Raw genomic sequence first — 25954 nt, forward strand, 5'->3', positions numbered from 1 at the left:
AGCAGACTCCCCACTGAGCAGGGAGCCCATGTGGGGCTCCATCACGGGACCTGAGCCAAAGGCAGACGCTCAACGACTGAGCCACCCAGGTGCCCCGAAATAGAATAATTTTTTTTTCTAAAGATTTTATTTATTTATTTGACAGAGAGATAGAAGAGCACAAGCAGAGGGAATGGCAGAGGGAGAAGGAGAAGCAGGCTCTGCACTGAGCAGGGAGCCTGATGCGGGACTCGATCCCAGGACCCTGGGATCATGACCTGAGCCGAAGGCAGACGCTTAACCATCTGAGCCACCCAGGTGCCCCGAAATAGAATAATTTTTAACGATAAGCCCAAATGTCCATGTAAAGGGACCAGCGAAATAAACTGTGGTGCTTCTAGGTAATGGAATATTTAGTGCCCACGAAAAGGCCTGAGGGGACCAAGAGCATTCCTTGGGGAAAAAATAATCATTCCAACAAATGGTGCTGGGACAGCTGGATATCCACGAGTAAAAGCATGAAGTTGGACCCTTACCTCATGCCACACTTAAAAATTAACTCAAAATAGGGGCGCCTGGGTGGCTCAGTCGTTAAGCGTCTGCCTTCGGCTCAGGTCATGATCCCGGGGTCCTGGGATCGAGCCCCGCCTCGGGCTCCCTGCTCAGCGGGAAGCCTGCTTCTCCCTCTCCCACTCCCCCTGCTTGTGTTCCCTCTCTCTCTGTGTCTCTGTCAAATAAATAAAATCTTAAAAAAAAAAAAAAATTAACTCAAAATAGATGAAAGACCTAAATGTGAGGGCTAAAACTATAAAACTCCTGGAAGAAGACCTAGGCATAAATCGTCATGACTTTGGAATAAGCAGTAATTGCTTAGATACGATGCCAAAAGCACAAGCAAAAAAAAACAGACCAACTGGACTTACCATAATTAAAAATTTTATGCTTCAAAGGACACCATCAAGAAAGTAAAAAGACAACCCGTAGAATCAGAAAATTTTTGCAAATCCTGTATCTGGTAAGGGACATATATCTAGAATACATAAAGAACACCTACAACTCAACAACAAAAAGATAAAAACCCAATTTAAAAATGGACAAAGGATCTGGACAGATATTTCTCAAAAGAAGGTACACAAATGACCAATAGGCACATGAAAAGGCACTCAATGTCATTAGCCACCAGGAAAAGTCAAAATCACAATGAGATCCTCCCTCTACCCACCAGGACTGAATGTCTACACTCAAAAAGGCAGGTAAGCCTAAGTGTTGGTGAGGACGTGGAGAAATTGGAACCCTCACATGCCATTGTGAGGAGCGCAGGATGGCGCAGCTGCTGTGGGAAACAGCCTGGCAGTTCTTCTGACAGTTAAACATAGAGTTACCACATGACCCAGCAAACGCACTCCCTCATGTCTACCCAGGAGACATGGGAACATGGGTCCACACAGAAACCTGCTCACAAATGTCCACCACAGTATTACTCGTAATGGGCAGAAGGTGGAAATGGCCCAGATGTCCATCAACTGACGCACAGGGAAACAGAACAGGTACATCTATACCGTGGAGTATGATTCTGCCATGGAAGGAATGACGTCCTTCACACGCTACAACATAGGCGAACCTTGAAAACATCATGCTAAATAGAAGAAGCCAGATACGAATGGTTTTATTCCACTTATGAGAAATGTCCGATGCAGGCAAACCCTTAAGAGACTGAACGTAGATCGGGGTTTGCCAGGGGCCGGGTGGGGGGACGTCAGTGTTCTGGAATTGACTGTGGTGATGGTTTCACAAGTCTCTTAATATGCTCAAAACCACTGCCCTCCCTCCCTCCCTCTGACCACACACACACACACACACACACACACACACACACACACACACACACACGCTGCGGTCGCCCCAGCCAGTGAGACTGGGGCCGAGGTGTGACTGTAACTGGTTTTTTTTGTACTTCCATAGTGTGGTCATTGTTTTGTTTTGTCTTGTTTCCTTTCAGCACGTTGTACTTTTGACAGTAAACACAGACCGAAAGTCCTCTCCAAAGAGCCCAGACAACCGCTAGCCTGGCTCCTGCTGGCTGAGCCCTGGTCACCGAAGACGACACCCCGTGCTGATCACCCACTCACCCACGCGAGGCCCTGCAAATGCTGGCTGAGGGCCTGGGGTGGCGCCGGGGACACATGACCCAGCTCAGAGTCCAGGCCCGGAAAAGGTGGGACATGTGAGGAGGGTGCCGGGCATGACGCCAGTCCTGCCAGGGAGGGGGGAAAGCCCCTCCAGCTGAGTCTCGAAGAAAACATAACACACATGCTGGGCCCATGCCCTGCAGACATGCTGATACCCCTCCCAGGGCCTCTCCGGACCCACCTTCTCCCCAGGCCTTCTCCCCAGGCCATGCAGGCTCCCTACCCAGACCTCCTGCCTGGAGGCCCTGCCCCCCACCCCAACCCCACCCCCATGCCACTCCCCAACCGGGACCACCACAGCGGCTTTGTCAGAGCACCCAGGCGCTGCTCTCTGATCCACATTGACTCTGTGGCCACCCTGCTCCCAGCCCCACGGGACAACCTTAAAGTCTCCACCCCAGCTTCCCCAGGCCCTCCTGGCTGGCCCCAGTCCCTGCCCTGACCCATGGACAGGCCCCTGGCCCTATGCACACAGCACCACGGGGGACTTGGGCTGCTCCTTTACCAGCAGCTTTACCCCATTCACCTGACCCACCTGGATTCTCCCTCACCCCAAACCCTCCCTGCCCTCCCACACCCAGCCTCTGAGCTGCTCTAGGCCAGGCTCTGGGGAACTGGGAGTCAGGACAGCCCTTGCAGTCCCTCTCCCACAGGGCACCCAGAGCTCTCCCACCATAGACCCAGTGGCTCCAGCCCCACGTGGAATCTTCCCTGGAGAGAAGGCGGGGGGGGGGGGGGGGGGGGGGGGAGGAGCTCAGGCAGACAGGAAACTGAGAATGTTCTGGGCAGAGCAGTGACCATGAAGGGAAGACTGGGGATTTCCAGGGGGAGAGCCAGGGAATGAATGACGTGTCCAGGGTGGGGCCTGGGGTGTTGTGGGGGAGGGGATCACTTGGGGGAGGGGCAGCTGGGGAAGGAACTTCTCATGGGTGGGGCCGGGGCAGGGGGCAGTGAAAGCTAGCTTGGGCTAGAAATCAGGAGGCAGAAGCCAGAGCCCTTCATGGGCCCAGTGAGGGACCAGGAGTGCTTGGACAGGTCTGGGGGGCAGTCCCCGAGGCAGAGCCAGCGAGTGCTGTGCTGGGCCCCAAGAGAGGGGGGCTCGGCCTCCTCCCCACCTGCACACGGGCTGACATCAGGGGCCATGCCTTCCCTCCGTCCCTCACGGTGGCCCTCCACCTCCAGGGACAGGATGGGCCAGGACCTTGGTCCTCTGGTAGGTCCAAGGGGTGCACAATGGTCAGACCTGTGGCCCATAGCCCAGCCACCTGTGGCCTCCTCTAGACTACTCCTGGCCTTGGCAGCAGCCCTGGGCCGGCCATAGGCACCCACCTAGCCCCTTACTCCAAGGAACTGAGGAGTCATGCGGGTGCCCGGTATGACCCAGGAGCCCTCCGACGCCTGGCCTGCGTGGCAAGCCCCCGGCACCCGCTCTCCTACTTAGCGATGGCCACACGACTGGGGAGCTGGGCCACAGCACTGGCACGTCCACGCTCTGCACCCTCGGGCAAGAAGCAGGCACGAGTCGCCCACTGCCCTCTTGTCAGCCTCCAGCCACCATGCCCAGGAGGTGGACACGGGCCAAGACCGCCCAGTGTGTCCAACATCAAGCCTGGCGTCCAGGGAGGCTGGGCTGGGGAGGGCAGGCACCGAGACAGGAAAACCCCCAGGGACCTGTCGGATCTCCCTCCTGGGAGGCAGATCTCCACCCCAGGGGGTAGAGGGAACACGGCTACTCAGGTCAGGATGTTTCAGATGGATGCCCCGGACAGGCTCTGGACCACACGCAGCCCTGTGCCCTGATCACACCAAGGAAGATTCTGGAACAAACCACTATGTATTCTGTGTATATTCCGTGTAGGTGTCCCTACTTTAAACAGAGTGGCCACTTCATAAACAGTTCTGTCCTGGGGTATGCCAGGAGAACTGTGGTTCACATGGACAGCTGCTTCCTTGCCCAGGACCTGTCCAGATGGGCCCTCCAAGGCTGGGCCAGCTCTGGGAGGTAAGAGCAGCAGGCCGGCCCTCTCCACACTTAGGCTCCCTCCCTCAGGAGCCCATTGTCCCAGGAGCATCTCTGGTAGGACCAGGCCAACGGGGTGACCACAACGCTGGCAGGAGAACCACACGGCACAGCCACCTTGCCAGAGATCAAGCAGAAGCTGTTAGGGGAGGGTGGCCTGGCAGGGACGAGCCCTAGGCCCTATGAAACCTCTCCGTGCCTGGGGGAGGTCAGTGGGTAGAGAGCAAGGCGAGGCCCGAGCAGGACCTCTCTCCCTGAGCTGCCCTTGGGGGCAGAGCCAGCAAAACCAGCCATGTGGAGCTGGAAACAGCTCTGGTCAGCTCTGCCCAAGGCCCCCGCCTCGACCCTCTCCAGCAACTCACTCTCAGGGCCCTAAGCCTGTGTGGGCCAGGAGCCAGGCTGTGATGGCGCCCGCTCAGAGCCCAGGGACCCGGGCAGCTGCGCTGGGGTGCGGGCTGCTGACAACAGCGAGGGCCTGGGCAGGTCCGGAGACCCCAGGGGGCCGCTGCAGCAGGGCAAGGGGGTCTGTCAGAGACACAGAGCCAGTTCTTCTGAAAAGGAAGAGAGCGTTGGCCTGTCCTTCCCAGCCCACAGCTGCCTGCCCAGGGGACAGAGAAGGGGTGTAAGGAGGTCCCTGCCAAAGGAGGGTGGCAGCCTAGGGGCTGGCCCGTTTGGGGATGTGAGGAGAGGCCACAAGTATGTGACCCTCTGCCAAGTGCAGCAGCGGCCCCCACCCCACGGGGGAGGCACCCCGCTGAGGGACAGGGGAGGGCTCGGCCTTGACCCACGTGTCTGCTGGGCACAGACTGGGGACACTGGACACTGGCCCCGCGAGCCCCCGCCCGCGGCGCGGCCCACCCCACCACCCTCGCGGCGCGATGCCCTATTAAGGGCATGACCGCGGGGGCTCCGCCGGGCGCTGCCGCCTGTTCCCTGCGCGCCCAGCCGCGGGTGTCGAGCGGGACCGGCGGGGCGGCGGGCTGGGCTGTGCCTGGGCCGCGATCGGACCGGCCGCGGCGGACCAGGGGTCAGAGGCCGGGCTGTCAGGCTGCCGACCTGCCAGGGCCCAGCCGAACGGCAGGTCGTCCGCAGGATGCGCGGGGCCGCCGGCGCCGTACCTTTGTACTTCTCCCGCACCTCCTCGTAGGCCTGGATGAAGTCCAGCTCGTCGGGCGGCGGGCCCGGCGGCAGCAGGGCGGCCATGCCTGGGCGCGGGACGCGGCGGGCTCTGCGGCGCACAGCGGCCTCCAGACCCGGCGGCCACTGTCCCCGCGGCCGCGCGCCGCTTAAAGGGGCGGCCCCGCCCCGCCCCCGCACCCAGGATGCCCCACGGGCGGGGCGGGGCCGGGCGAGGGGCCAGGGGGCCAGGGCTGCGCCGGGCGGGCTGGGCACGCTCCCAGCCGCGGCCCCACGCGCGGCCCGGGGGCGCACCCCCTCCCCGCCCCCGGCCGGGTCTCAGTCCCTAGCGGCCCCTCCCTCGCCGGCCCCGACCTCTCCGGCGACCTCACCTGGCCGCCCTCAGGCGCGCCCCTTCCCTCCTCCCTCCGCCGCTACTGAGAATCCTCCCACTGCGAGGCTGGAGGTGAGAGTTGCTACCTTCGATATAAAAAGAGCCCTCAAATCACAAAAAATTTAAGTAAGTATAAAAGGACTAAAATAGGCAATGTGCAGCAAAAAGAAAAAAAAAGGTTTGGTAAAACTAAAAGACAAATTCTTTCCCACCCATGAAATGGGCAAAGACCCTGTGTCCCAGGCGGGCAGACGCCCTCCTTTCTGGCGCGCGGGGGCAGTGTCCGTCTCTAACCTTAACCGCTGCAGACGCCGTGACCACACACCCCACTGCTCGGGCTCAGTCCTGAGATCATCAGGCTGGGGCCCTGGCTGCAGAGAGCTCCTGGCAGGGAGAGCTGAAGGCCACCACCCCCGGGCAGGGGCTGACGCTGAAGAAGGTCCGGGGGGGGTGGCGGAAAGACACTCATGATTCGCTTTCACGTGGGTAAAAATCCTCCTTTAAAATCCATATGTGATACACCCACAGAACCCTCAAGCTGTCCTGAGCCTCTGCGTTTCCTTGAGCTGCTGCCGGTCCTCCCACCCACAGAGCCCCTCGCTGCCTGCAGTCCTGTCCTCCGTCAGCAGCTGGCCTTTCAGGCCTCTGCCCACCTGCCTCAGTGTGCGCTCCCGGCCACCTGCCGGGGCAGCCCTGCCCTCCACACGCTGCACCCTCATTCTGTCCTCGGGGGGGTGGGGTCAGCACTCTGCAGCCTGGGCTGAGGACCCTCAGCTGGCTCCTCCCTTTCCCAGCACAGCCGGCCTGATGGCCTCCAGCCTGGGTCACCCACTTCCCAGGGGGAGGGCCCACTCTCCAGCTGCCCCACCCTACACTCTCAGGGGCCTCTGGCTGGGCCTCTCCCATCCTCCTCCACCGAGGGGCAGCTGCTGGAGGCCAAGGCAGGACCTGGCTCACGCAGGTGCTGCAGCCCTAGCCAACCAGGGGGCCCCTCCTCTCCCGCTCCTGTGTGCTTCCCCACACTGCTACTGGTGGCAGCCAAGAGCAAGGGGCCTGGAAGGCGGCTCTGCCCCAGAAGCCCAAGGCAGTATCATGGCACCTGGGCACGGGCTCCTTGTCATGAGCCAATGATGGTGCCACGGCCGGGGACTCAACCTCAGGCCTCAACCTTAGGCCTCCTGCAGCTGACAAGAGGGGGCCAGCAGGTGGCGCTGTGGGGCCTGCAATCACCTGCCACCGAAGAGTCCCCCGGGACCAGCCCGTCAGCCTCCCCTCCCGGTCCTGACACCCGCAGGTAGCCGACAGCAGGTGCTCAGCCAGCAAGCGAGTGCTAACGTCCAAACTGGGCAGACAGGGCCCTTCAGCGTTACCTGCAATGCGGATGACTGCCCGCTCGGCAGGGTCCAAGACACTCCCGTTGCCCCCGGAGCCCCCTCCACTTCGCCGGCTCCTCTGTGTTTTCCCCAGGTTCCAGGGCAGTGTGTCCCCAGGGCTGGGCGAGCCGCTGGCATCTTCAGCCACTGGCCGCCCCTCGTGGTCCTCGCCTGACATGGCCTCCTGGAGAGGGAGCAGGAGGGGGTCACACCTCTGTGTTTAGGGGGATACTGCACACCAACCAGACACTTCCTTGATCTAGACATTGACCGCGCCCTTTCCACCCTAATCACCTAGACACTGACGCCCACTCCCCTCCTGTGTCCCACTGCATCCACATACTGATCCCCCCAACCCAGACATTGACAACTCTGCTCCCGCCCACAACTGGCCTCACTCCCTCCAGCTCACCCCAGGACACCTGCACAAAGACACCCCTCCCCCCAGCACTGACCTCACTCCCTTGTCTATCACCAGGACACTGGCCCCTCCACACTGTCAGCCTGGGGGCTCCCCCATCACTCAGACACCAACCGCCCCCCCCCCCCCCCCCCCGCTCCGTCCCAAACCTGGACGTCCCCTGTAAACCCAGACCAGCAGGCAAGCCCGACCATCAGGAAGCACTGAGCGCACTCCCTTCCCGCACCCCGGCATCAGGGAAGGGTCCCGGCCCCATCCCCTGGACACTGGGCTCTACCTCCAAGCTGTCTCAGCCTCTAGGACTCTCCACCGTCCTTCCCCACCCCCGGCCCCGCGCAGTCCCACCTTGAGCTCTGCAGTGAAGGCCTATAAATATCTGGAGCCGCAGCGGCGTGGGCCGCGGGAGCTCGGGCCTCCCCTCCAGCCCCCGCCCAGAGCCTCGCGCACACCCGCGCTGCCGGAGCACACGCACACCCACGCGTGACCGCTCTTCAGCTCCGGGTCCCCAAGAGCGCTGGCGTCCGAGAGGTGAATGGGGCTCTGTCCGGCAGGGCCGGGTAGAGTGGGGGCACAATGTGGACTCTGTGCCTCCGCCCTGGGGTCAAGGGCTGGGGAGGAGACAGCGGGCACCGAGCTGGGGGCCACCCCGCCCCGCCTCCCACAGGCTCCTCCACCCGCACCTCTGCTCCAGGGCCCCCCCGGCCGGCACCCCGCTGTCAGCCGCGCCTCCCCAGCAGCCTTTCCTGCCCACACTCCGGGCACCGCCCGTCCAGTTCCGCAGTCCTGGGCGCGCAGAGGTGGTGTCCTCCGGAGGGAGGATGGGCCGCGACGCAGCCCCTAGTTCCGGGACGCCTGTGGCCGTCGAGCCCCCAACCCCACCTCGCAGCTCCCGCACGCTGCGCGCCTCTCCATCCCGGCCCCGGTCCTACGTGCCTGGTGGCTCAGCTCGGCTAGGCTCGGCCGCCGCAGCCAGACTGCTGGGCCGGGAGACCGCGGAGGCTGCGCAGGCGGGGCGAGCCCGGAGCCCCGCCCCGGCCCCCACCGAGCGCCGCCCGTGCGGTCGCAGCGGCCGGGTGCGCGCCGGGCCGGGGCCTCACCGAGACAACGGGCTGGAGCGCGCCTTCCGCTCGGCCCGCAGCGCCCGACTGGTGCGCGCCGCTGTCGCCAGGCGCAGCCCTCCCCGCGCGTACAGGGCGGGCCGGTAGGCAGGGAGACGTTGTTGGGTAGCGTGCGTGTCACTAAGGCGACGTGGGGTCGCAGGGGTGCGCGCTGGTCCGGCCTCGGCCCGCTGCTCAAGGCTGCCCCAGAGGAGCCACGGACTGTGCCCGCCGGCCCTCGCCCCTGGCCACGCCGAGGTCCCCCACCTCCCAAGCAGAGGTCGGACCCAGAGGCCCCGTAGGCCCCGCCGCCTGGTTTCACGTAGACGTTTATTCAAACAACAGAGTCGCGCTCGGTCTGGGTCCGGCCGAGGCGGGCGGGGTCGAGCTGGCCCACCCTCCTCCCGGGCTCTGCTGACCCCTGGTGGCCGGGCCGGCTCCGGCGGGTACCGGCCCTGAGCGCGGACACAGCCCTGGTCCTCCGGGTCCGCACCCGCCTGTCCACGCCCCGCAGCCAGCGGCAGGGGCGCCCCCCGGGGCAACTCAGGCAGCCGAGGGGGCGGTAAGGCTGCGCGCAGCGGGGCCCAGGGAGCCGGCAGCCAGGGACTGGGCCGAGGTGGGGGGGTTAGGGGGCTGGGAAGTGGCCCAAGTGCCCAGAGGAGTCCCCTGGGGAAGCCCAGGGCACGTGCTTGCAAGTAATGAGGTGGGTGGGCAGCGCCTCAGTTTCATGAAAGATGACAAAGATGCTGGCCTGGCGGAGGCAGTCCACTGCGCTGTTGGCGCGGGAACACGTGGCCAGGGGCCCGCAGTGGGGGGCGGGGGGGCTCCCACAGGCCTCCAGGACCCTGCCCCTAGTCGCCGGTCAGCACCCGTGCTCCGAACACCACCTTGTGGCCATCAGCGTTGGGGGGCAAGTAGCGGTCCTACAGGGGCAGGGAGGCGGCTCCTGCCCATAGAGTGTGCCTGCAGGGGGACAGACGAGGGCCAAGGTCGTCCAGGGTTGGCAGAGCCCTTGACCAGCACCTGGCCTCACTGTTAAGGCCTCCTTAGCTATGGTCGAAGCCCTGCGCACAGGTGTCGGGGACTGCCCAGGCTGATGGGCCGTGGTACAGGACCTGCTCCCCGGGCTTCTCTCAGGGGGCTGTTCCAGGTGCTCCCCGTGGGGTTCGGACCTGCTGCTGCAGCAGACACTCACATGCTCCACCCTCGGAAGGCCATTCAGAGCCAGGCTATCAGGAGACCCTCCTACCCCCTGGGCACCTCGCCGCAGACCTGAGCCTGGAAACCAAGAGCCTTCTCTTGGTGGAGTTCAGGGTCTGGGGAGATGGCAGAGCTCCAGTCATGCTCTGTCCAGCTGCAGACGTTGGGCAGACATTAGCCACCTGGATGGGGCCCCAAGTGGCACTGGACAGCTTCAGGGAAGCCTTGCTCCCTCCAGGGAAGTCTGGTCCTTCCAGGGAGGCCTGCAGGTGGACAAACCCAAGCACTCCCCAGAACTCAGCACCCACAGCCAGGCCTCTGCAGGGCAAAGCTGAGCTAGGTGCCCATACTGCCCACAGGACTTCCCTTGAAACACCGAGATGTCCTGGACCTCTCAGTACCGGGAAGACCAACAGCCAGCCTCAAGGGAGCCACTTCAGCAGCTCAAACAGTTTCTGAAGAAATTCTAACTCATCTCTTCAGGGGGATGCAAAAGAAATTACATCCATGCAGCAGGACTTGCTGTGTGAGAAGAACCAGTCTGAAAACACTGGGAATGGAATCTCAGAGTGGAGTCCAGTGGGTAGGCTGGGTGATGAGGTCAGGAGGTGGAGTTAGGGAACTGCCCCCCAGTGCAGAGCTAAAGGAAAGAGATGGGGACTGGGAGGGCCCCATGGGGAGGGTGGAGGCGCAGGGGTGTCCGGTCTGCCCGCAGGACCTCCTCGGGAAGGTGGCGCACAGGTGGCCAGCCCCAGCCAGTGAGGGAGCACAGTTTCCCTGCCCTGAGCGGGGCGTCTGCTGGTGGAAAGGATCCATAAAAGGCCCAGAAGGACAATGGCAAAACATACATCCTCGGCACCTACCTGCCGGGGAAACTCTCACTTTCAAAGCAAAAGAAAACTCCAGAAGTATCCAGACGCACATACACAGGACAGGCACACATCCTAAGTCAATATGCAAATGGGAAAAACATCTTGGAAAAACTCCACATGCTCACCACCAATACTACTGGATGCTGAGAGACCATAGATGGATTTTTTTTTTTTAACTTTCCAAAAACAAAGTTTTTTAAGAGGAAAGAGAAAGGGTAATGTCTTTCAGAGATTGGAAGGAAAACATAGTTTGATCCTGAACACTATATCCACCTAAACTATTAATGAGGACAAAATAAGGACATATTAAGATATGCAAGATCTCACTGTGCTTATTTAACTTAAAAGAAATGTCTCAAACACACAGCAACTTTCATTTGAAAAACAAGTTTACACCAGTTACAGTTGTAAATTACCTCTAATGGTAAAAGGCAAAATAAAGGTGAAAGTCCAAGATATTGACTAGCCACTCAAGGAGATTCCTCTACTAAACAGACAAAGAATCTGTGCAGGAAGGGGACAAGGGAGCATAAAGAGTACCAACGCAGGGGGGGGAAATGAAAGTGAAAAAAAAAAATTAAGGGGCACCTGAGTGGCTCAGTGGTTAAGCGTCTGCCTTCAGCTCAGGTCATGATCCCAGGTCCTGGGATCGAGCCCCACGTCAGGCTCCCTGCTCTGCGGGAAGCCTGCTTCTCCCTCTCCCACTCCCCTTGCTTGTGTTCCCTCTCTTGCTGTGTCTCTCTCTGTCAAATCAATCAGTCAATCAATATTAAGAGCCACTGGTCCTGTGGCGCCTGGCTGGCTCGGTCAGTAGACCCTGTGACTCCTGATCTCAGGGTCATGAGTTCAAGGTTCAAGCCCCACACTGGGCGTGGAGCCTATGTAAAGAAAAAGAAAAAAAAGAGCCATTGGTCTTTGAACCCTTGCATAATTCTCTTTCGTGAAACACAGGGTTTTTTTGTTGTTGTTGTTGTTGTTTTAAAGATTCCATTTATTTATTTGACAGAGACACGGCGAGACAGGGAACACAAGCAGGGGGAGTGGGAGAGGGAGAAGCAGGCTTCCCACTGAGCAGGGAGCTGGATGCGGGGCTCGATCCCAGGTCCCTGGGATCATGACCTGAGCCGAAGGCAGACGCTTAACGACTGAGCCACCCAGGCGCCCCATTGTGGAACACAGTTTTAATAACTAGGATTTCATTTCCTTGTTTCCTCTTTGGTTCAATGGTAAATGCTTTTCCATTATCATTATATATCCACCAAAGTACGGCCCAAGCGCGAAGCCTCAGGGTAATCACAGAATAGAAAATGACACCTGTCAACCTTGATGACATATGAAAATAATGCAACCGACCAAACTGTAAGGGAGAGGAGAAGGGGAGCCTGGTCTCCTCATCCTCCATAGAGCAAGTCGAGAGACAGTCTCCGAAGCTGTTAATGGAAAGCAAGTTCACGTGTGCCATCTGAACTCGCGCAGGCGCCGACTGGGGGAATCCAGAGCGTGTAGCTAACAAAACCCGCCAGGGGAGCGTGGGCGACACCTCTGTTTCCGAAGAGCAGAAGTGAGAGCTGCTGAGTCCAAACCCGGAGGAAAGGGACCCCCTCTGAAGTTGGAGCGACCACCTGCAGGAAAAGAGCGGTGTGGGCAGCCTGGGGAGGGCCGGAAGTTCCGCCGCTGCCCGCCGGGGGTCACTGCCGCTGCCCGGCCCACCCCCAGTTTTGTGCATCCAGAGTCAGGAGTGCCTGGCTGGCCTGGGCTCTGCACGGCTCCTTCCTCCTGCCTGTCTACACGGCAAGCACTCAACCTGCCCTCCTTCCTCACCTGACCAGCTCATTTGCTCTGGTCCCCATCCTCACCTGGCGGTCACTCTTGGACCTGCTCGGCGTCAGCTCCAGGCCCTCACACTCACTCACCAGCAGAGCCTCCTCCTCAGCCTCTCCTTCTGCCCGTGCAACGCACCCCCCACGCCCCCATCGCCTCCTGAGGCCCTCCGCAGCCTCTCCCTCCCCCTGCCTGATAGGCGGGGGGTCACTCTGACCCCCCACCCCCCCACCCCCACCGTGGCTCCAGTGTTTGTCTGAAACACGCATAGGGGCGCCCGGGTGGCTCAGTCGTTAAACGTCTGCCTTTGGCTCAGGTCATGATCCCGGGGTCCTGGGATCGAGCCCCTCATCGGGCTCCCTGCTCGGTAGGGAGCCTACTTCTCCCTCTCCCTCTGCCTGCCACTCTGCCTACTTACGCTCTCCCTCTCTCTGTCAAATAAATAAATAAAATCTCAAAAAAATGTTTAAAAAAAATGAAACACACCCATGCTCAGAGTTGCAACATTTAGCAAATAAAAACAGTGCAGCAAGCCCTCTCCGGGCTGGGGCAGCTGCTGCAGGGAGATCCCCAGGACCGCGCCAGGTACCTTACCTGCGGGATGAGTAATCCTCAAAGTGGCCACGAGATGGCGCCCCAACCCCATGCTTCAGACAAGGAGCCGGGTCTGCAGTCCCACCCTCCACCCTCACCCGGCTGTAATTAGCAAAACGGGGACCCCTGCCCGGGCCTGTCAGATCGTCGGGCCCCCCTACCGTCTAGGCCCTTCTGTCTCCCCCCTCCAGAGCAGGGACCAGAGCTAGCGAGCCCCATGGGGCCTCGTCCCCCAACCCTGACATAGGCTAGAGTGACAGCCCGCAGGCTCTGTGCCATGAGCCCTGTCTGAGCAAGAGTGTGGACTCACCTGGACGATGCGGATCCCGCCGTGAGCAGCTGCCAGGTGTCAGGGCAGACCCGCAGCACCATCCGGCACTCCTGCCACTCTCAGCCAGACCCCAGCCCATCCCAGGACCCTTCAGCCTCTGCTGAGGCACCTGCAGACAAAGGGGGTCCGGGCCATGCCTAGGGCGCTGGCCCACCCCACCTTCCCCGAGCCGGGCTGCAGGCCTGAAGCTGCCAAGAGAAAGGCCAAACCCTGATGCGGGGGGCCAGCCGGCGGCACTGCTAGGTGGCTGGGCCCCAGAGTCCTGGAGAACGGTGCTGTCACCCCAAGGGGCAGTACGCACACCACGGCATGGTTCAGACGGGCTCCCAGCTCTGCAGGCCACATGCCGCCCCAGGACCCCACCATCGCCTCCTGGACGTGCACCTCCAAGGCAGTCCCCAGTGCCCGGTCCGGCTCGGCCACATCCTGCCCGAAGGCCACGCGCACCACCAGCCAGGCCACCCGCTCCCCCGCCCACGAGCTCGTCTTCTGCCTCCTGCAGGGCTCACCGCAGCGTGGCAGCTCCTCCTGCGGCCACCTGGGCCCCCTCCCAGCCCTGGAGACCGACTCCCGCTCTGGCTGCTCCTCAGAGCCCTCTGCCCGGCCCCCAGCTCTGGAGATAGCCAGCCAGCCCTCCCACCCAGGCCCTCCGGGGTGGCCCGCAGCGCTCAGACCTCCTCTGGGGGCTGGGAGAGATGCGGGGTCAGGGGCCAAGCCCAGCCAGGGTACAGGATAAGTCAGGCAAAAGATGGAGAGAAGGCGAAGGGTACGGGGCCACAAAACAGGTGCAAGTGTAGGGCAGGGTACAAGGCGAGGTCAAGAAAGGGCCACAGGATGTGCTGGGGTCCCCAGGGAGCCTCACCTTCTCCTGGTCACTGCCTGTGCGGTCTGGGGGCTGCAGGGTGTGTGGGGGACCTGTTCCAGAGACCCTGTGGCCATCTCCCTGGGCCCACTGGGCCTGGAGACCCCATGGGCTCCGGCTCACCAGCCCCCTGTCCCGGTGACCCCATGAGCCCCAAGCTGACTGGCTCAGCCTGTCCAAGAGACCCAAGGGGACCCGTCCCCAGGGAGGCTCCTGTCTGCCCTGGTTCCTCTTCAGAGCCTCCTCAGTGTCACCAGCCCTGCACCCTTCAATGCCCTCACTGGCCCTCCAGCCTCCAGAAGAGCATGCTCGGTGGTCCCTGGCCCCAACTTGACCGGGTAGTCCCCTCCACCGGTGTTCTTGGCAAGCTGCTCAGGCTCCAGGACGTCATAGTGGGGGACCAGGCTCAGCTCTGAGCACTGTCCCTGGGAGTCCTGCTGTAGGACTCACTCGGCCACTTGGAGGAAAGGAAAGGATAGAAGGCCAGTCAGGGCTCTGAGGGGTAGGGAGGGGTAGGCCACCAAGTCTATCTCACTCCCCTCACCCTGCTGCTCCTGGAAGGATGCAACCGCGCGCAGGTGCCCAGGCAGGCTGCAAAGGCCCCCCAGGGGTCCCCTGCCACCGCGGGGCTCAGTCTCCAGGTACACGTCCTGCAGCAGCAGGCCCTCAGGGGGGATACCCCCCACCACACACACAGCTCGGTCCTGGGACACCCCAGTCCCCTCCAGGCCCAGGGCCCAGGCCTGTTCCTCCAGGACTCAGGCTTCTGTGGGGGAGGGTGCAGGTCGGCTCCGAGCGTCCCCCCAACAGGCACGTCTGCCCCAATCCTGCATCTTACCTGCCTCAGAAAGGGGCTGGGGCAGCTGGGCCAGGACCCAGTGTGGGCGGGGACTGTCAAGGGCACAGCGGGGCTGCGCTGGGTGCCCCGTGGCTTGCAGCAGGGTCTGGCTGTGCTGCTCTAGCTGCTGGGGGGGCGGTGTTGGGGGGCGGTCCTGGGAGCAGCAGGCTTGCAGGGGCACATGGTGGGGCTGGCCTAAGGCTCAGCCAGCGCTGGAGAGCATGTGCCCCTCCTAGGCCGAGACCCTCCCTGCACCTGCGGGCAGGGGTGGAGTGGGGCGTCGGGGCCCACAGCCAGCAGAGGGCCCTCAGGCTGCCCCTTCCACCAGCCCCCTCACCTGCAGACTTCTGAAAAGTGAGTGTGCCCCCTCCGCCAAGCTCTGCCAGCTCAACACAGGTCCTCCCCCAGAGCGACGGCGGTCCTCGAAGCAGGGCACGAGCAGCCCCTCCGGGATGGCAGGGGGCAGCCCACTGAGCACCACTGCTGCCCCCCCACCCCCACCTCGGCCACGGCAACCCTGAGGCCTATACGGGTGGGGAGGGTAGGGGCACCACAGTCCCCCCATCACGGTGGGGGAGGGGCACATCCAGAACTTACACTCTGCAGGCCCTGAGCTGCCCCAGCCCCTACCTTCAGCCAGGACCCCTGAGCCTGCTCTGCAGCCAGAAGGCCTGGGACAGGAAAACCACAGTGATACTTTGGGGCCTGCAGAGCTGGGGCTGGGGGACCACTTCCTCGATGCTTTCCTTCCTTCGGGCAGGCCCCTCCTGCAGAATCTTCCACCCCAGCCCCAGCCCCTGAGCCTGCAAAGAGCCCCTAGCTGACCGGGAGGTGCTGGCCAGGCCTGACCCCTCAGTGCAGCCTACCAGCCCCAGCTCACAGGCTGCGAGGGTGTGGAGAGAGGCCCCTGGTGGTCCTCTACTCCCACTGGCCTCTCCCTGGGAACCTCAAAATGGCCAATCACCCTCCCTACTAAATCCACCAGGGGTCTTGAGTCCTGGCCCCCCACTCAGGGACCTCAAAATTCTGTCACTTTCCCCGGAGCCTGCTCCTGGCTGAGGCTGGCAGTCATCTCTTGCCCGAAGTCTTCCCAAACCCGACTCCTCACCTTTCACACCTAGCAGGTGACCAGGTCTCATGCTGCCTGCGTGCCGAAGGGGAGCGGCTCCTGCCCTGGACCACCCCGCCCAGCACAGCCATCCTCTGCTCTCTGGTCTGCGCTCCCGCCAGTCTTCCCGCCCGATACCATCGTTGCTGTCATCATAACTGGCGCTGCAGGTGGAGACACTTTGCTGCAGCAAGGGGAAATAGAGGCACAGACAGGGCCCAAGGCGGTGCCCGGCCTCCCCCAGGCTGCACCTTTAGAATCCGCCTTAGAATCCACCTGCGCTCCTGCTACCGACCGCCCCTCCCCCTGCTCATCTGCTTTCAGCCTCTCAGAGGGGCCCCCACTGCTGCTGTCCATCTCCCACCTCTCACCCACCCCTCAGCCCGCCCCTGCTCCTCCTCCAGGGGACTGAGGACCTGTCCAGCCTGCACCCCAAGCTGCACACTCAGCACCCTGCCCTGAGCCTCCATCATCTCTTTCCTGGATCACTGCAGTAACCTCTTGTCTTAATCTCCCTCTGCCACTCCCACCCCACCCCACTGTCCCTCAACAGAGAGGGCAGGGTGAGCCTTGTGAAGTGGCACCCACAGCTTGGGCCATGGGAAAAGCCAGAGTGACTCACACTAAAAGCCAAAGTCCTTTGGGGGTCCTGCCAGGCTCGGCCTAGCCAGGCCCCAATCCCCTCTGTCCCCATCCTCCCTGCACTGCCCCCTGCTCAGCCAGCTCCAGCCTCCCACCTCAGCGCCCGAGCAGTGGCCCTTCCCTCTGCCAGGATGGGCCTCTCCCACAGAGCCAGCCAGCTACCACCCCCCATGACTCCCCTCACCACACTCTTCTTGGTAGATTTAACTTCAACCTAAGACCCTAATGACCAAGGCCCTGACCTCAACTTCATAGTTGTCATTTTTAATTATTTTTCTCAAAGTGAGCCCCTTAAGTTGCATGAGCTTCTGGTTCTACAAACCGGAACCCATCCCTGCCTGCCCCGTATCTTCTCTTCTCGTGGAACGGATCACCTTCCAGCACACCGTATAATTTACGTGTTACATCAAACCCTGCTGCACAGGGCCAGCCGCAGGCAAGCAGTGCTCGGGAGCGGATCACACCATGACAGGCGGCTACGTTTTCAGGAATGTTTGTGAACCAGCTGTTAAACTCGTGGTAGCTTGGAACCAGCTGCGACGAGTGTGTTTGTAACACCAACACGTGCAAGAGTGAGAGCTCAGAGCTTCCCCTGCTAGTCCCCGGTCTGACACGGTGAACCAGCACGCCACGGGCACAGGACAGAGCATTTTCCCACGACTGCGGGTCTGGGCGAGGCCAAGCCTCCAAGAACGGGCCCCCAGGCACTGCTACAGAACATCCCGGCAGCCGTGGCAGTCAGCCGGCCTCAGGAGCACGGCTGGAGCCAGGGGAAGAAGCCGACTTGATCTCCAGTCCTGGCGATGAAACAGGGCTAAGAACGCCACCTTTACAAACTGTGAAGATGTGGTGAAGACAGGAAGGTTAAAAGGTCTAGTTTGGTCTCCATGACCGCTAGAGAGGATGGGGCAATTAAAGGATCAGGCCTCTTGATTTGGGATAGACTCGGATGAAAGGGCGAGAGAAAAGGGAAAGTGGTGTTTTAAGACCATGGAGGCATAGAGGGTCCTTGGCAGCTTCAGCACATCCCAAATTTAGGAACTCCCTGAACCAAATTAGCCAGGCCGGGCCTCTGCCTCTAGGATCTTCAGCCCCCACGGCCCAAGCCGACACTTCGGCGGACAGTGCGGGACGCAGGGTGCAGGCCTGGGACTCGGAAAGGAGCCAGCAAGGCGGCCACAGCGGGTAGGACCCAACCACAAGAATCCCGGAGTTCCCGGTAGAGCCCGGCCCCGCAGCCCCGCTCCTACTGCTGCCGGCCCCGTCCTACCCCGGGCCGGCCCCGCCCCGGCCCCGCCCCGGCCCCAGGCCCCGCCCCGACGCAAGACCCCGCGGCGCCTCCCTAGCCTCAGGCCCCGCCCCTGACCCGCCCACCCCGCGCCCCTGCCCCGCCCCCAGTCCCGCCCCGTCACAAGGCCCCGCAGCGTCTCCGGAGCCGCAGGCGCAGGCCCAGCCGAGCCGGCCGCCGAGCGGGTGCGGGCGTGGGTGCGGGCGCGGGTGCGGGCGCAGCGGCCATCGACCGCGCGGTCGCGCACCGGACACCGTGCGCACCGTTCCGGAGGCGCCCCGCGAGTGGTGAGTCCCTGGCCCGAGCGCAGCAGCGTATCTACCCGCTCGGCCGCTGTGCCGGCCGCCCCCGCGCGGGCCCTCCGCAGACCAGCGGCATCGCGGTGGGCCAGTCGGTAGGTCCCGCCGGGGCGCACTGCCCGCTCGGCCCGCTCGGGCCGGGCGCTGCGGCGGGCGGCTGGCGGCCGGCCGCTGGGCCGGCGGGGGGCGGGGGCGGCAGCGACCCGTGTCCAGAGCGCCCCCCGACCGGGCAGCGGGGCCCATCCGCCCTCGGTGCGGGATCCGTGGCCGCCGCCCCCACCCGCCTCTCTGTCTCGCTTGCTTTGTTCCCCCGCACGCCCTCTGGTCGCTTCCATCCCCCACACACCCCCGCACCCCGCTGTTCCTGGCGTACCCTCCAGGCAGGCACTCCGACAGCTGATCCAGGCCTGCTGCCCCCCACCTTGGGAGCGAGGGGCAGTCGGGCCTGCTTTTGGACAAGGGTCAGGGCTCTCGCTGCTCACAGATGGCCTGGGGATTTCCTGGGATAGAAATAGCCGCCGGCTCTGGCCCCTTAAAGCTGCTTAAGGGGAGGGTGGCTAAGGGGAGGGTCCGGGCACACCCCCACACCTCCCTGACCGCGCCCCCAGCCCCGATCCGGGCTGAGCTCTGACCCGGGAGACTCCAGCAGCGGTCATGAACCTCCCCCAGTTGCACCTAAGAAACAACCGAAACCAAAAAATCCCGAAGCTGACGAAGTCATCGTCTTGCCTGTCCCCTCCTCCACTTTTGGGGTCGTCTTAGAACGGCTCCTTCCGAAGCCCCAGGCCCAGCTAACGGGTCCCCACTGGCTCTCCTGGTCCTTCTGCTCTGGGGTTGCCAATGGCCCTGGGGGCAAAAGTCATGAATGCCCCCCTTTGTGTCCTGGTTCCCTGCAGCAGGTGGGGCGGGGCCGCGGTGGCTGGTTCCGGGGACTTGTCACTGCAGAGCTGACTTCTCTCTCTCTCCTCTAGGGGGAGACCACAGAATCTGAGGCCATGCCCCATGAAAAGAGTTTCTTGGTGTCTGGAGACAGCTATCCTCCCCCCAACCCTGGATATCCTGGGGGACCCCAGCCCTCCATGCCTCCCTACCCTGGAGCCCCTTACCCACAAGCCCCCTTCCAGCCTTCTCCATATGGCCAGCCAGGGTACCCCCAGGGCCCCAGCTCCTACCCCCAAGGGGGCTATCCTCAGGGCCCCTACCCCCAAGGAGGCTACCCTCAGGGTCCCTACCCTCAAGGGGGCTACCCTCAGGGGCCGTATCCGCAGAGCCCCTTTCCCCCCAACCCCTATGGACAACCACAGGCCTTCCCGGCACAGGACCCTGACTGTGAGTAGTAGAGGGGAAGCAGCCGGTGGGGGGTGGGGGGCGCAGGGGCTCCAGATGCCCTCCCGTGGTGCTGACCCAGCCCGTTCTGCTCCTCAGCACCTCAGCATGGAAACTACCATGAAGAGGGCCCCCCGTCCTACTACGACAACCAGGACTTCCCTGCCACCAATTGGGATGACAAGAGCATCCGCCAGGCCTTCATCCGGAAGGTGGGCAAAAGAGGCTGGGGGAGGGGGGCAGGGGTCCCGCTGGGCAGGGCTCTGAGCTGGCTCCCGCCCTAGGTGTTCCTGGTGCTGACCCTGCAGCTGTCCGTGACGCTGTCCACTGTGGCCGTGTTCACCTTTGTTGGCAAGGTGAAGGGCTTCGTCCGGGAGAACGTGTGGACGTACTATGTGTCCTATGCTGTCTTCTTCATCTCCCTCATTGTCCTCAGCTGCTGTGGAGACTTCCGGCGAAAGCATCCCTGGAACCTCGTTGCCCTGGTAACCCCAGCCCCTGGGCCCCGCAGCCCTCCCTCCCCCCCCCCCCCCCCCCCCCCCCCCCCCGCGCTACCGCACTTTGCAGCCACAGGAGGAGGGGGTGGGGTGGGGGCAGGGGTGGGCAGCGGCTCCCCACACACGAGGCTTCGTGTCCCCACAGTCGATCCTGACCGTCAGCCTGTCCTACATGGTGGGCATGATTGCCAGCTTCTACAACACTGAGGCGGTCATCATGGCCGTGGGCATCACGACGACGGTCTGCTTCACGGTGGTCATCTTCTCTATGCAGGTGAGGGCCCCTGAAGGCGGGGCTGCTGGCCCCCAGGGCCCAGACGCCTGCGGGGGCCCGGCACCCAGGGCCTCCTGTCCCCCCTGTGCCCGCAGACCCGCTACGACTTCACCTCGTGCATGGGCGTGCTGCTGGTGAGCCTGGTGGTGCTGGTCATCTTCGCCATCCTCTGCATCTTCATCCGGAACCGCATCCTGGAGATCGTGTACGCCTCGCTGGGCGCCCTGCTCTTCACCTGCGTGAGTGCGGGGGTGGGCGGCCGGGCGGGGGGGCCGGGCGGGCAGGCTCGTCCCTCACCAGTGCTGCCCATCGCCTCCAGTTCCTGGCGGTGGACACCCAGCTGCTGCTGGGAAACAAGCAGCTGTCCCTGAGCCCGGAGGAGTACGTGTTTGCCGCGCTGAACCTGTACACGGACATCATCAACATCTTCTTGTACATCCTCACCATCATCGGCCGCGCCAAGGAGTAGCTTGTGCTCGGGGCCCCACTGGGCGGCGTGGCTGGCCTGGGCCCTGCCCCTGCTAGGGCAGCACTGTCACGCCTCTCCTCGCGCCCCCCCGGGCCCAGCCCGGGACCGAGGGCCCCCCCACCCCTCCTGTGTGTACACTGCAGATACTTCTGTGTGGACCCGCTGCGGCCAGCATGGCCCCCTCTCGCCCTCCGGCCCCGCCAAAGGGCAGTGGGGGCCCGGTTTCCAGGCCACCTGCTGCCCACTCACTGTTGCATGAGCCCTGTTTGCCAGCCCACCCCAGGGTCTGGGGGCAACACCAGGTCCCAGGGGAGAGGGGTCGAGCCAAGAGGTGAGGGTGCACGTCTCCCCTCCTGTTCCAGCCCCCAACCCCAGCCTGGCATAGAGTCCCCCCCACCCCCCCCCCGCCCTGGAGTGCTGCCCTCTGGGGGGCCTGAGGGGTGAGGGCCTTGTCCCTGTGCTGAGCCCTTAGGGCAGAGAGGATGAGACTATTTCAGGGCGGGAGGAGGCCTTCCTCTCGTCTTGTTGTCTTTAAAATTCCAATAAATGGGACCTTGTGCTCTCTGCGTTGTGATCCTTCTCCTGGCCGCTTTTTCGGGGGGGTGGGGAGGAGCCTGTGGCACCATCAGGGCAGAGGGAGTGGGAGCAGGTTAGGCTGCCAGGAGGGGAGGTCAAGGGCAGGGAGGGCAGCCAGGCCTCCTCGTGTGCACTCCATCACCCTCCTGCCACCTTCCCTGCCCCGTCATAGGCACCGTGCGCACCGAGCGAGGACACGGACAGGGACCTGGAGGCCTCTGGAGCTTAAGCCTGGTGCCTGGTTCACATGGTGATAGATGGCCTGACTTTGCCACTCGATCCTGGAACCACACAGCATGGCAGAGGGTCTTATGAGACCCTTACCATCTTGCCCTGGGCCTGGGGACGCCGTAGGTCACGGACTTGCCCCAGAGCAGACTCTTCCTGGCTCTGCCCATCAGTGGGCACCTGACGTGCCACCTGGGCCTGGCTCAGACAAGGCCCCACAGATCCCTCTGCCCTCCCCATGAGAAACCTGCAGACTGGAGCCTCTGGAGGGAAGCTGGACAAAGACTCTGAGGGCTCGGCCCATTGGGTCCCTCAGCCTGCCTCTAACACCTTCTGCCAGCACCCCCCCGCTGCCTCACCCATCCTGGCTCTAGGAGGTGCATTCAGAGGTCAGCCAGCTGTCCACGTCCTCACCCTCCCCACAGAGGGGCTCCTGCACTGCCCAGGGCCCAGATCTGTCAGAGGACCTCCCTGCCCTTGGCTCACTGCAGCCTCCCCTCTGCAGGACCCTCCATCTAGTGTGGCTTGAGAATCCTCTCCTGGGACCCCTTGCCCCCACCCCCACCCCCCACCCCTGTAATTGGCCTATCACCCCGGCATCCGTGAAGGGACTCACACATTGCGAGCAAGCATCCCTGCCAAGGTCTAAGGGCACCTCCACCGTGGCCCACCTGCCCCAAGTCCATTCTCCCCCAAACCTGCTGCTGCCGCGTCCTCTCCCATCCATGGTCTCCACCCTGGCCGCCCGGCCAGAACCAGGGTTGTCCTCTCTCTGTCCTGCCCGCCTTCACCTGCATGGAAGGCCTCATGCTCACCTGTCCATTCACACCCACCCGCCCTCTGCCTGCTAGGTTTATTTCCAAACACGGATCCCACCACCCTCCTGCTTCAAACTCTCTGAGAGTTGCCAGTGGATGAAGTGCACGTCCTTGCCTGGCCCATGGGCCCTGCCATCTGCCTGCTGGCTGCTTAGCTGGCCTCTCACTGTCCCCTCGCCGCTCAACCCCCGGGCCTGACCTTGCACAGCCTGAGACCCAGGCAGGCCCCACTGCCCTGGGGCAGGGATGCATGCACCCCTGGGCCCTTCCTGGAGTCCAGCTTGCCTTGCCCCGTGGCTGCCTGTGGCACTGTGCCCCTCAGCTGTGTCCACCTGCTAAGTACCAGGCAGGCAATGCAGCCCCCACCCCCCCACCCCTTGGTGGCTGGCTCCTCGAGCAGGTGCAGCTCCCCGGCCAGGACTCTCTGCCCTGCCCATGCTCTAAGCAAGCAGGAATCTGCTCCATGTCAGCTCACAGACCCATCAGGGTTTCATGCTGAGAAGAACCCCAGAGTGTTGACATGGTGAACAAGAACATCAGTTGAGGTGGAGGGAGCTCAGGAATAATACCACTGAGTGCAACAGGCAAGGACAGTGTTTTTCTCGAGGAGCTCTGGGAACACAGACTCTCCACTAAGCTAACCCTGGGGGGAGGCTCCCTGGGGGCAGCGAGGGTCTGCAGGTGTGGTGCAGGGGCACGGCGACGGCCAGGGGATAGAGAGAAGAGGTGTCTGCCACCAGAGGGAAGCCCAGGGCCGCACACAGCCGAGGCCCTGTAGGTAAAGGGAACTCCAGCAGGGGACTCCAGAGGAGCCCAGCAACAGAATGTCCAGGAGAAGGCATGAGGTGTGCACAGGTGAAGCAAGCAGGAAAGGAGCCGTGGAGGTGTGTCAGAGAGGAGCTCGGAGCAGCTACAGCAGGGTCCGGGGCCGCGGGCATTAGGAGGCGGCCTGCAGCGCCACAGAGGGACCAGGCTGGGCCTGGGGCAAGGCTGACAGGCAGGGCATTTTTCTTTCTTTCTTTCTTTTTTAAAGATTTATTTATTTTATTTGAGAGAAAGAGAGAGCGCCGGGCAGGGCAGGGCAGAGAGAATCTCGAGCAGACTCCTCGCTGAGCAGGGAGCCCGACGCAGGCTCAATCCCACGACCCTGAGATCACAACCTGAGCCAAAACCAAGAGTCGGACGCTCAGCCGACTGAGCCACCCAGGCGTGCCCGGCAGGGCATTTCTGCCAGTGGAACGTGGCCTGCTCACTGCTGCATCCCTCCCAGGTTAGAGAAGGAGGGGCAGCTATGAACCGGTGAAAGAGCATGTAGAAGGTGCTCACGCTGACTCAGGGAGCAATTGTGGGTGAAGCACTGTTGCTTTTCCAGCCGAGGAAGGAAACAGCCTCCAACCTCTGGGGGCTGGCCTGGTCCTATGAGCAAAGCCCCAGTGTTGCTAGGAGCAAGCGCAGCACTCAGATCCAGGCACTGGTGTTCTGCTGGTCAGATTATAAACAACTTCACACAACACCAGCATCAGACAAGTTCTCTCCGTAACCACGTGTGGACATAGACAAGACAAGGGCAACGTCCAGGCGTAAAGACCAACAGTGCACTGTGCTGCTTATAGACAGCTAACCCCTCTGGCCTGCCCTCCTTCCAAAGAAGAGGTATTGAGACACCCAGGCACACGACACCCCCTTTCCTGACAGCATGTGACCCAGAGTGAAGCCCTGCCTCCGTAGCTGTCCCCAGTTCACCCAAGGGAGCCCAACCCCCGGTAGGTCCTTTCTAGCCCCAGTCCTGTGACCCCCCGGCTGCCCGTCGCCTGAGGCCCCCTCACTGCAGTGAGTGATAAGCCCGGCCTGCACACCTGCTGGCGTGTCCAGTGGGCTTCCACTGGAGGGCACTGAAATGGCTACTAACTATACTAAGGCCAAAGAGGGCTAATGTATTCTTCAACCAAAATGTTTATCTCCATAGGCCATCGTTAAATCCGTCCTCATTTTCAAGGTGAAAAGACACAAAGTGTGCACGCCTCCATCACACTCCTTGCCAAGCAACACTGCCCGTGGCCGTGGAGAACCATACTGAGAGGCTGGCACAGGACCCCGGCTTGCTGAACACCCAGGCCAGCACTCTGTCCAGGCCCAGGCTCACCATAGGTGTCAACTGTGGAGTGAATGAACGAACTTCATGTTCCAGGACTGGGGACAGAGAGTGCTTTAGACTTCAGGACTTTGGCTCAGCATCAACATTAGCAGGAAGTCATTTCGGGAGTGTGGACGGCAAAACTCAAAGCCCAGGAGAACGCATGGAGGCACATCTGGGGAAACCAAGTGGAAGAAAGAGAAGACGCACAGAGAGTCATGAGTGGTCAAGGCCAGGTGTGGAAAACCGAGCATGGGCAGCTCCAGGGTCTGGAATCCTCCAGAGAAGAGCCTGGGAGTGGTTTGAGTAAAGGCAGATCAGTACGGATTGCCCTGGCGGTGCAGGCGGGGAGAGCCCTAAATAGAGAGATGTACCATGCTCATGGATCAGAAGACTTAATAATGTCAAGATGTCAATTCTCTCTAAACTGATATAGAAATTCAACACAATCCCAATCAAAATCCCAGCAGGCTTTATTGTAGAATTTGACAAACATCTTAAAATGTATATGGAAATGCAAACGATGTAGAAAAGTCAAAACAATTTTGAAAAAAAAGAACAAAGTTGGAGAACCCACACCACCTGATTTCATGACTTACTGTAAAGCGAAAATAATTCTATGGAGGAACACGTAGATCAGTGGAACGGAATAGAGAATCCAGAAATAAACATACGCATATGTTTTTTAAACAAATGGTAATGGAAAATTGGATACCACGATTAAAGAAAAAGATAGAAAATCGACCCTTACCTCACATCACACACAAAAATTAACTTGGAATGGATCCTAGACCTAAATGTAAAAGCTAAATTTATAAAAACTTTTTTTAAAGATTTTATTTATTTATTTGACAGAGAGAGACACAGTGAGAGAGGAACACAAGCAGGGGGAGTGGGAGAGGGAGAAGCAGGCTTCCCACTGAGCAGGGAGCCCGATGCAGTGGTCATATGGTATGTACATTTGTCAAAACTCCTAAAATTGTTAGGTTGTGATCTTGGGGTGCTGAGATCCAGCCCCACCTCAGTTCACAGTGTCATCGTCCATCGCTGCAAAAGCCTATAAACAGCCCCGATTTCTGTCCATGAGACCGTGACACGCACAGAAGACGAGGGTCCCTCGGCCTTGTTCTCAGACCACAAGGTAGTTCAGTTGAAAAATTAACAACAAGGTAATAAAAAATGCCTTGG

General features: G+C 61.6%; 3 protein-coding genes across 12 annotated transcripts in view; 1 reads left to right on the forward strand and 2 right to left on the reverse strand.

Annotated features, from left to right (window-relative positions):
• Positions 1 to 8647, reverse strand: part of PLEC (plectin) — a 57262-nt gene extending 48615 nt beyond the window's left edge. For 3 of the 9 annotated variants that reach the window (XM_032415522.1, XM_032415518.1, XM_032415516.1), the window contains exon 1: positions 5307 to 5452. In XM_032415522.1, the coding sequence (XP_032271413.1) occupies positions 5307 to 5391 (85 nt within the window). In that variant the 5' untranslated portion in view covers positions 5392 to 5452. Of the gene's footprint in view, positions 1 to 5306; positions 5453 to 7068; positions 7256 to 7769; positions 7796 to 7837; positions 8133 to 8425; positions 8529 to 8589 lie in introns of those variants that run through there. The other 6 variants (XM_032415503.1, XM_032415501.1, XM_032415506.1 and 3 more) reach the window with 5 other exon arrangements.
• Positions 8648 to 9214: 567 nt separating this feature from the next.
• PARP10 (poly(ADP-ribose) polymerase family member 10) lies at positions 9215 to 18779 on the reverse strand. Its single transcript, XM_032416116.1, is given in 15 exon segments — positions 9215 to 9374; positions 9376 to 9552; positions 9607 to 9716; positions 13771 to 13903; positions 14178 to 14302; positions 14433 to 14514; positions 14516 to 14726; positions 14814 to 15035; positions 15108 to 15240; positions 15242 to 15315; positions 15318 to 15362; positions 15445 to 15486; positions 15489 to 15631; positions 16335 to 16399; positions 18270 to 18779. Coding segments are annotated over 15 exon segments (2232 nt in total).
• On the forward strand, positions 18306 to 21572 carry GRINA (glutamate ionotropic receptor NMDA type subunit associated protein 1). 2 transcript variants are annotated; one of them, XM_032415711.1, is made up of 7 exons: positions 18306 to 18539; positions 19416 to 19773; positions 19870 to 19982; positions 20055 to 20255; positions 20413 to 20541; positions 20637 to 20780; positions 20861 to 21572. In XM_032415711.1, exons 2-7 carry the CDS (start codon positions 19440 to 19442, stop codon positions 21008 to 21010), a joined length of 1071 nt encoding a protein of 356 aa, XP_032271602.1. In that variant the 5' UTR covers positions 18306 to 18539; positions 19416 to 19439; the 3' UTR covers positions 21011 to 21572. The 2 variants fall into 2 exon arrangements, with proteins under 2 accessions (XP_032271602.1, XP_032271601.1); XM_032415710.1 differs by having other exon boundaries at positions 18306 to 18432.
• The last annotated feature ends 4382 nt before the right edge of the window (positions 21573 to 25954 follow it).

The sequence above is a fragment of the Phoca vitulina genome, unplaced genomic scaffold (genome assembly GCF_004348235.1).
Source record: "Phoca vitulina isolate PV1807 unplaced genomic scaffold, GSC_HSeal_1.0 scaffold18, whole genome shotgun sequence".
Classification (NCBI taxonomy): Eukaryota; Metazoa; Chordata; class Mammalia; order Carnivora; family Phocidae; genus Phoca; species Phoca vitulina.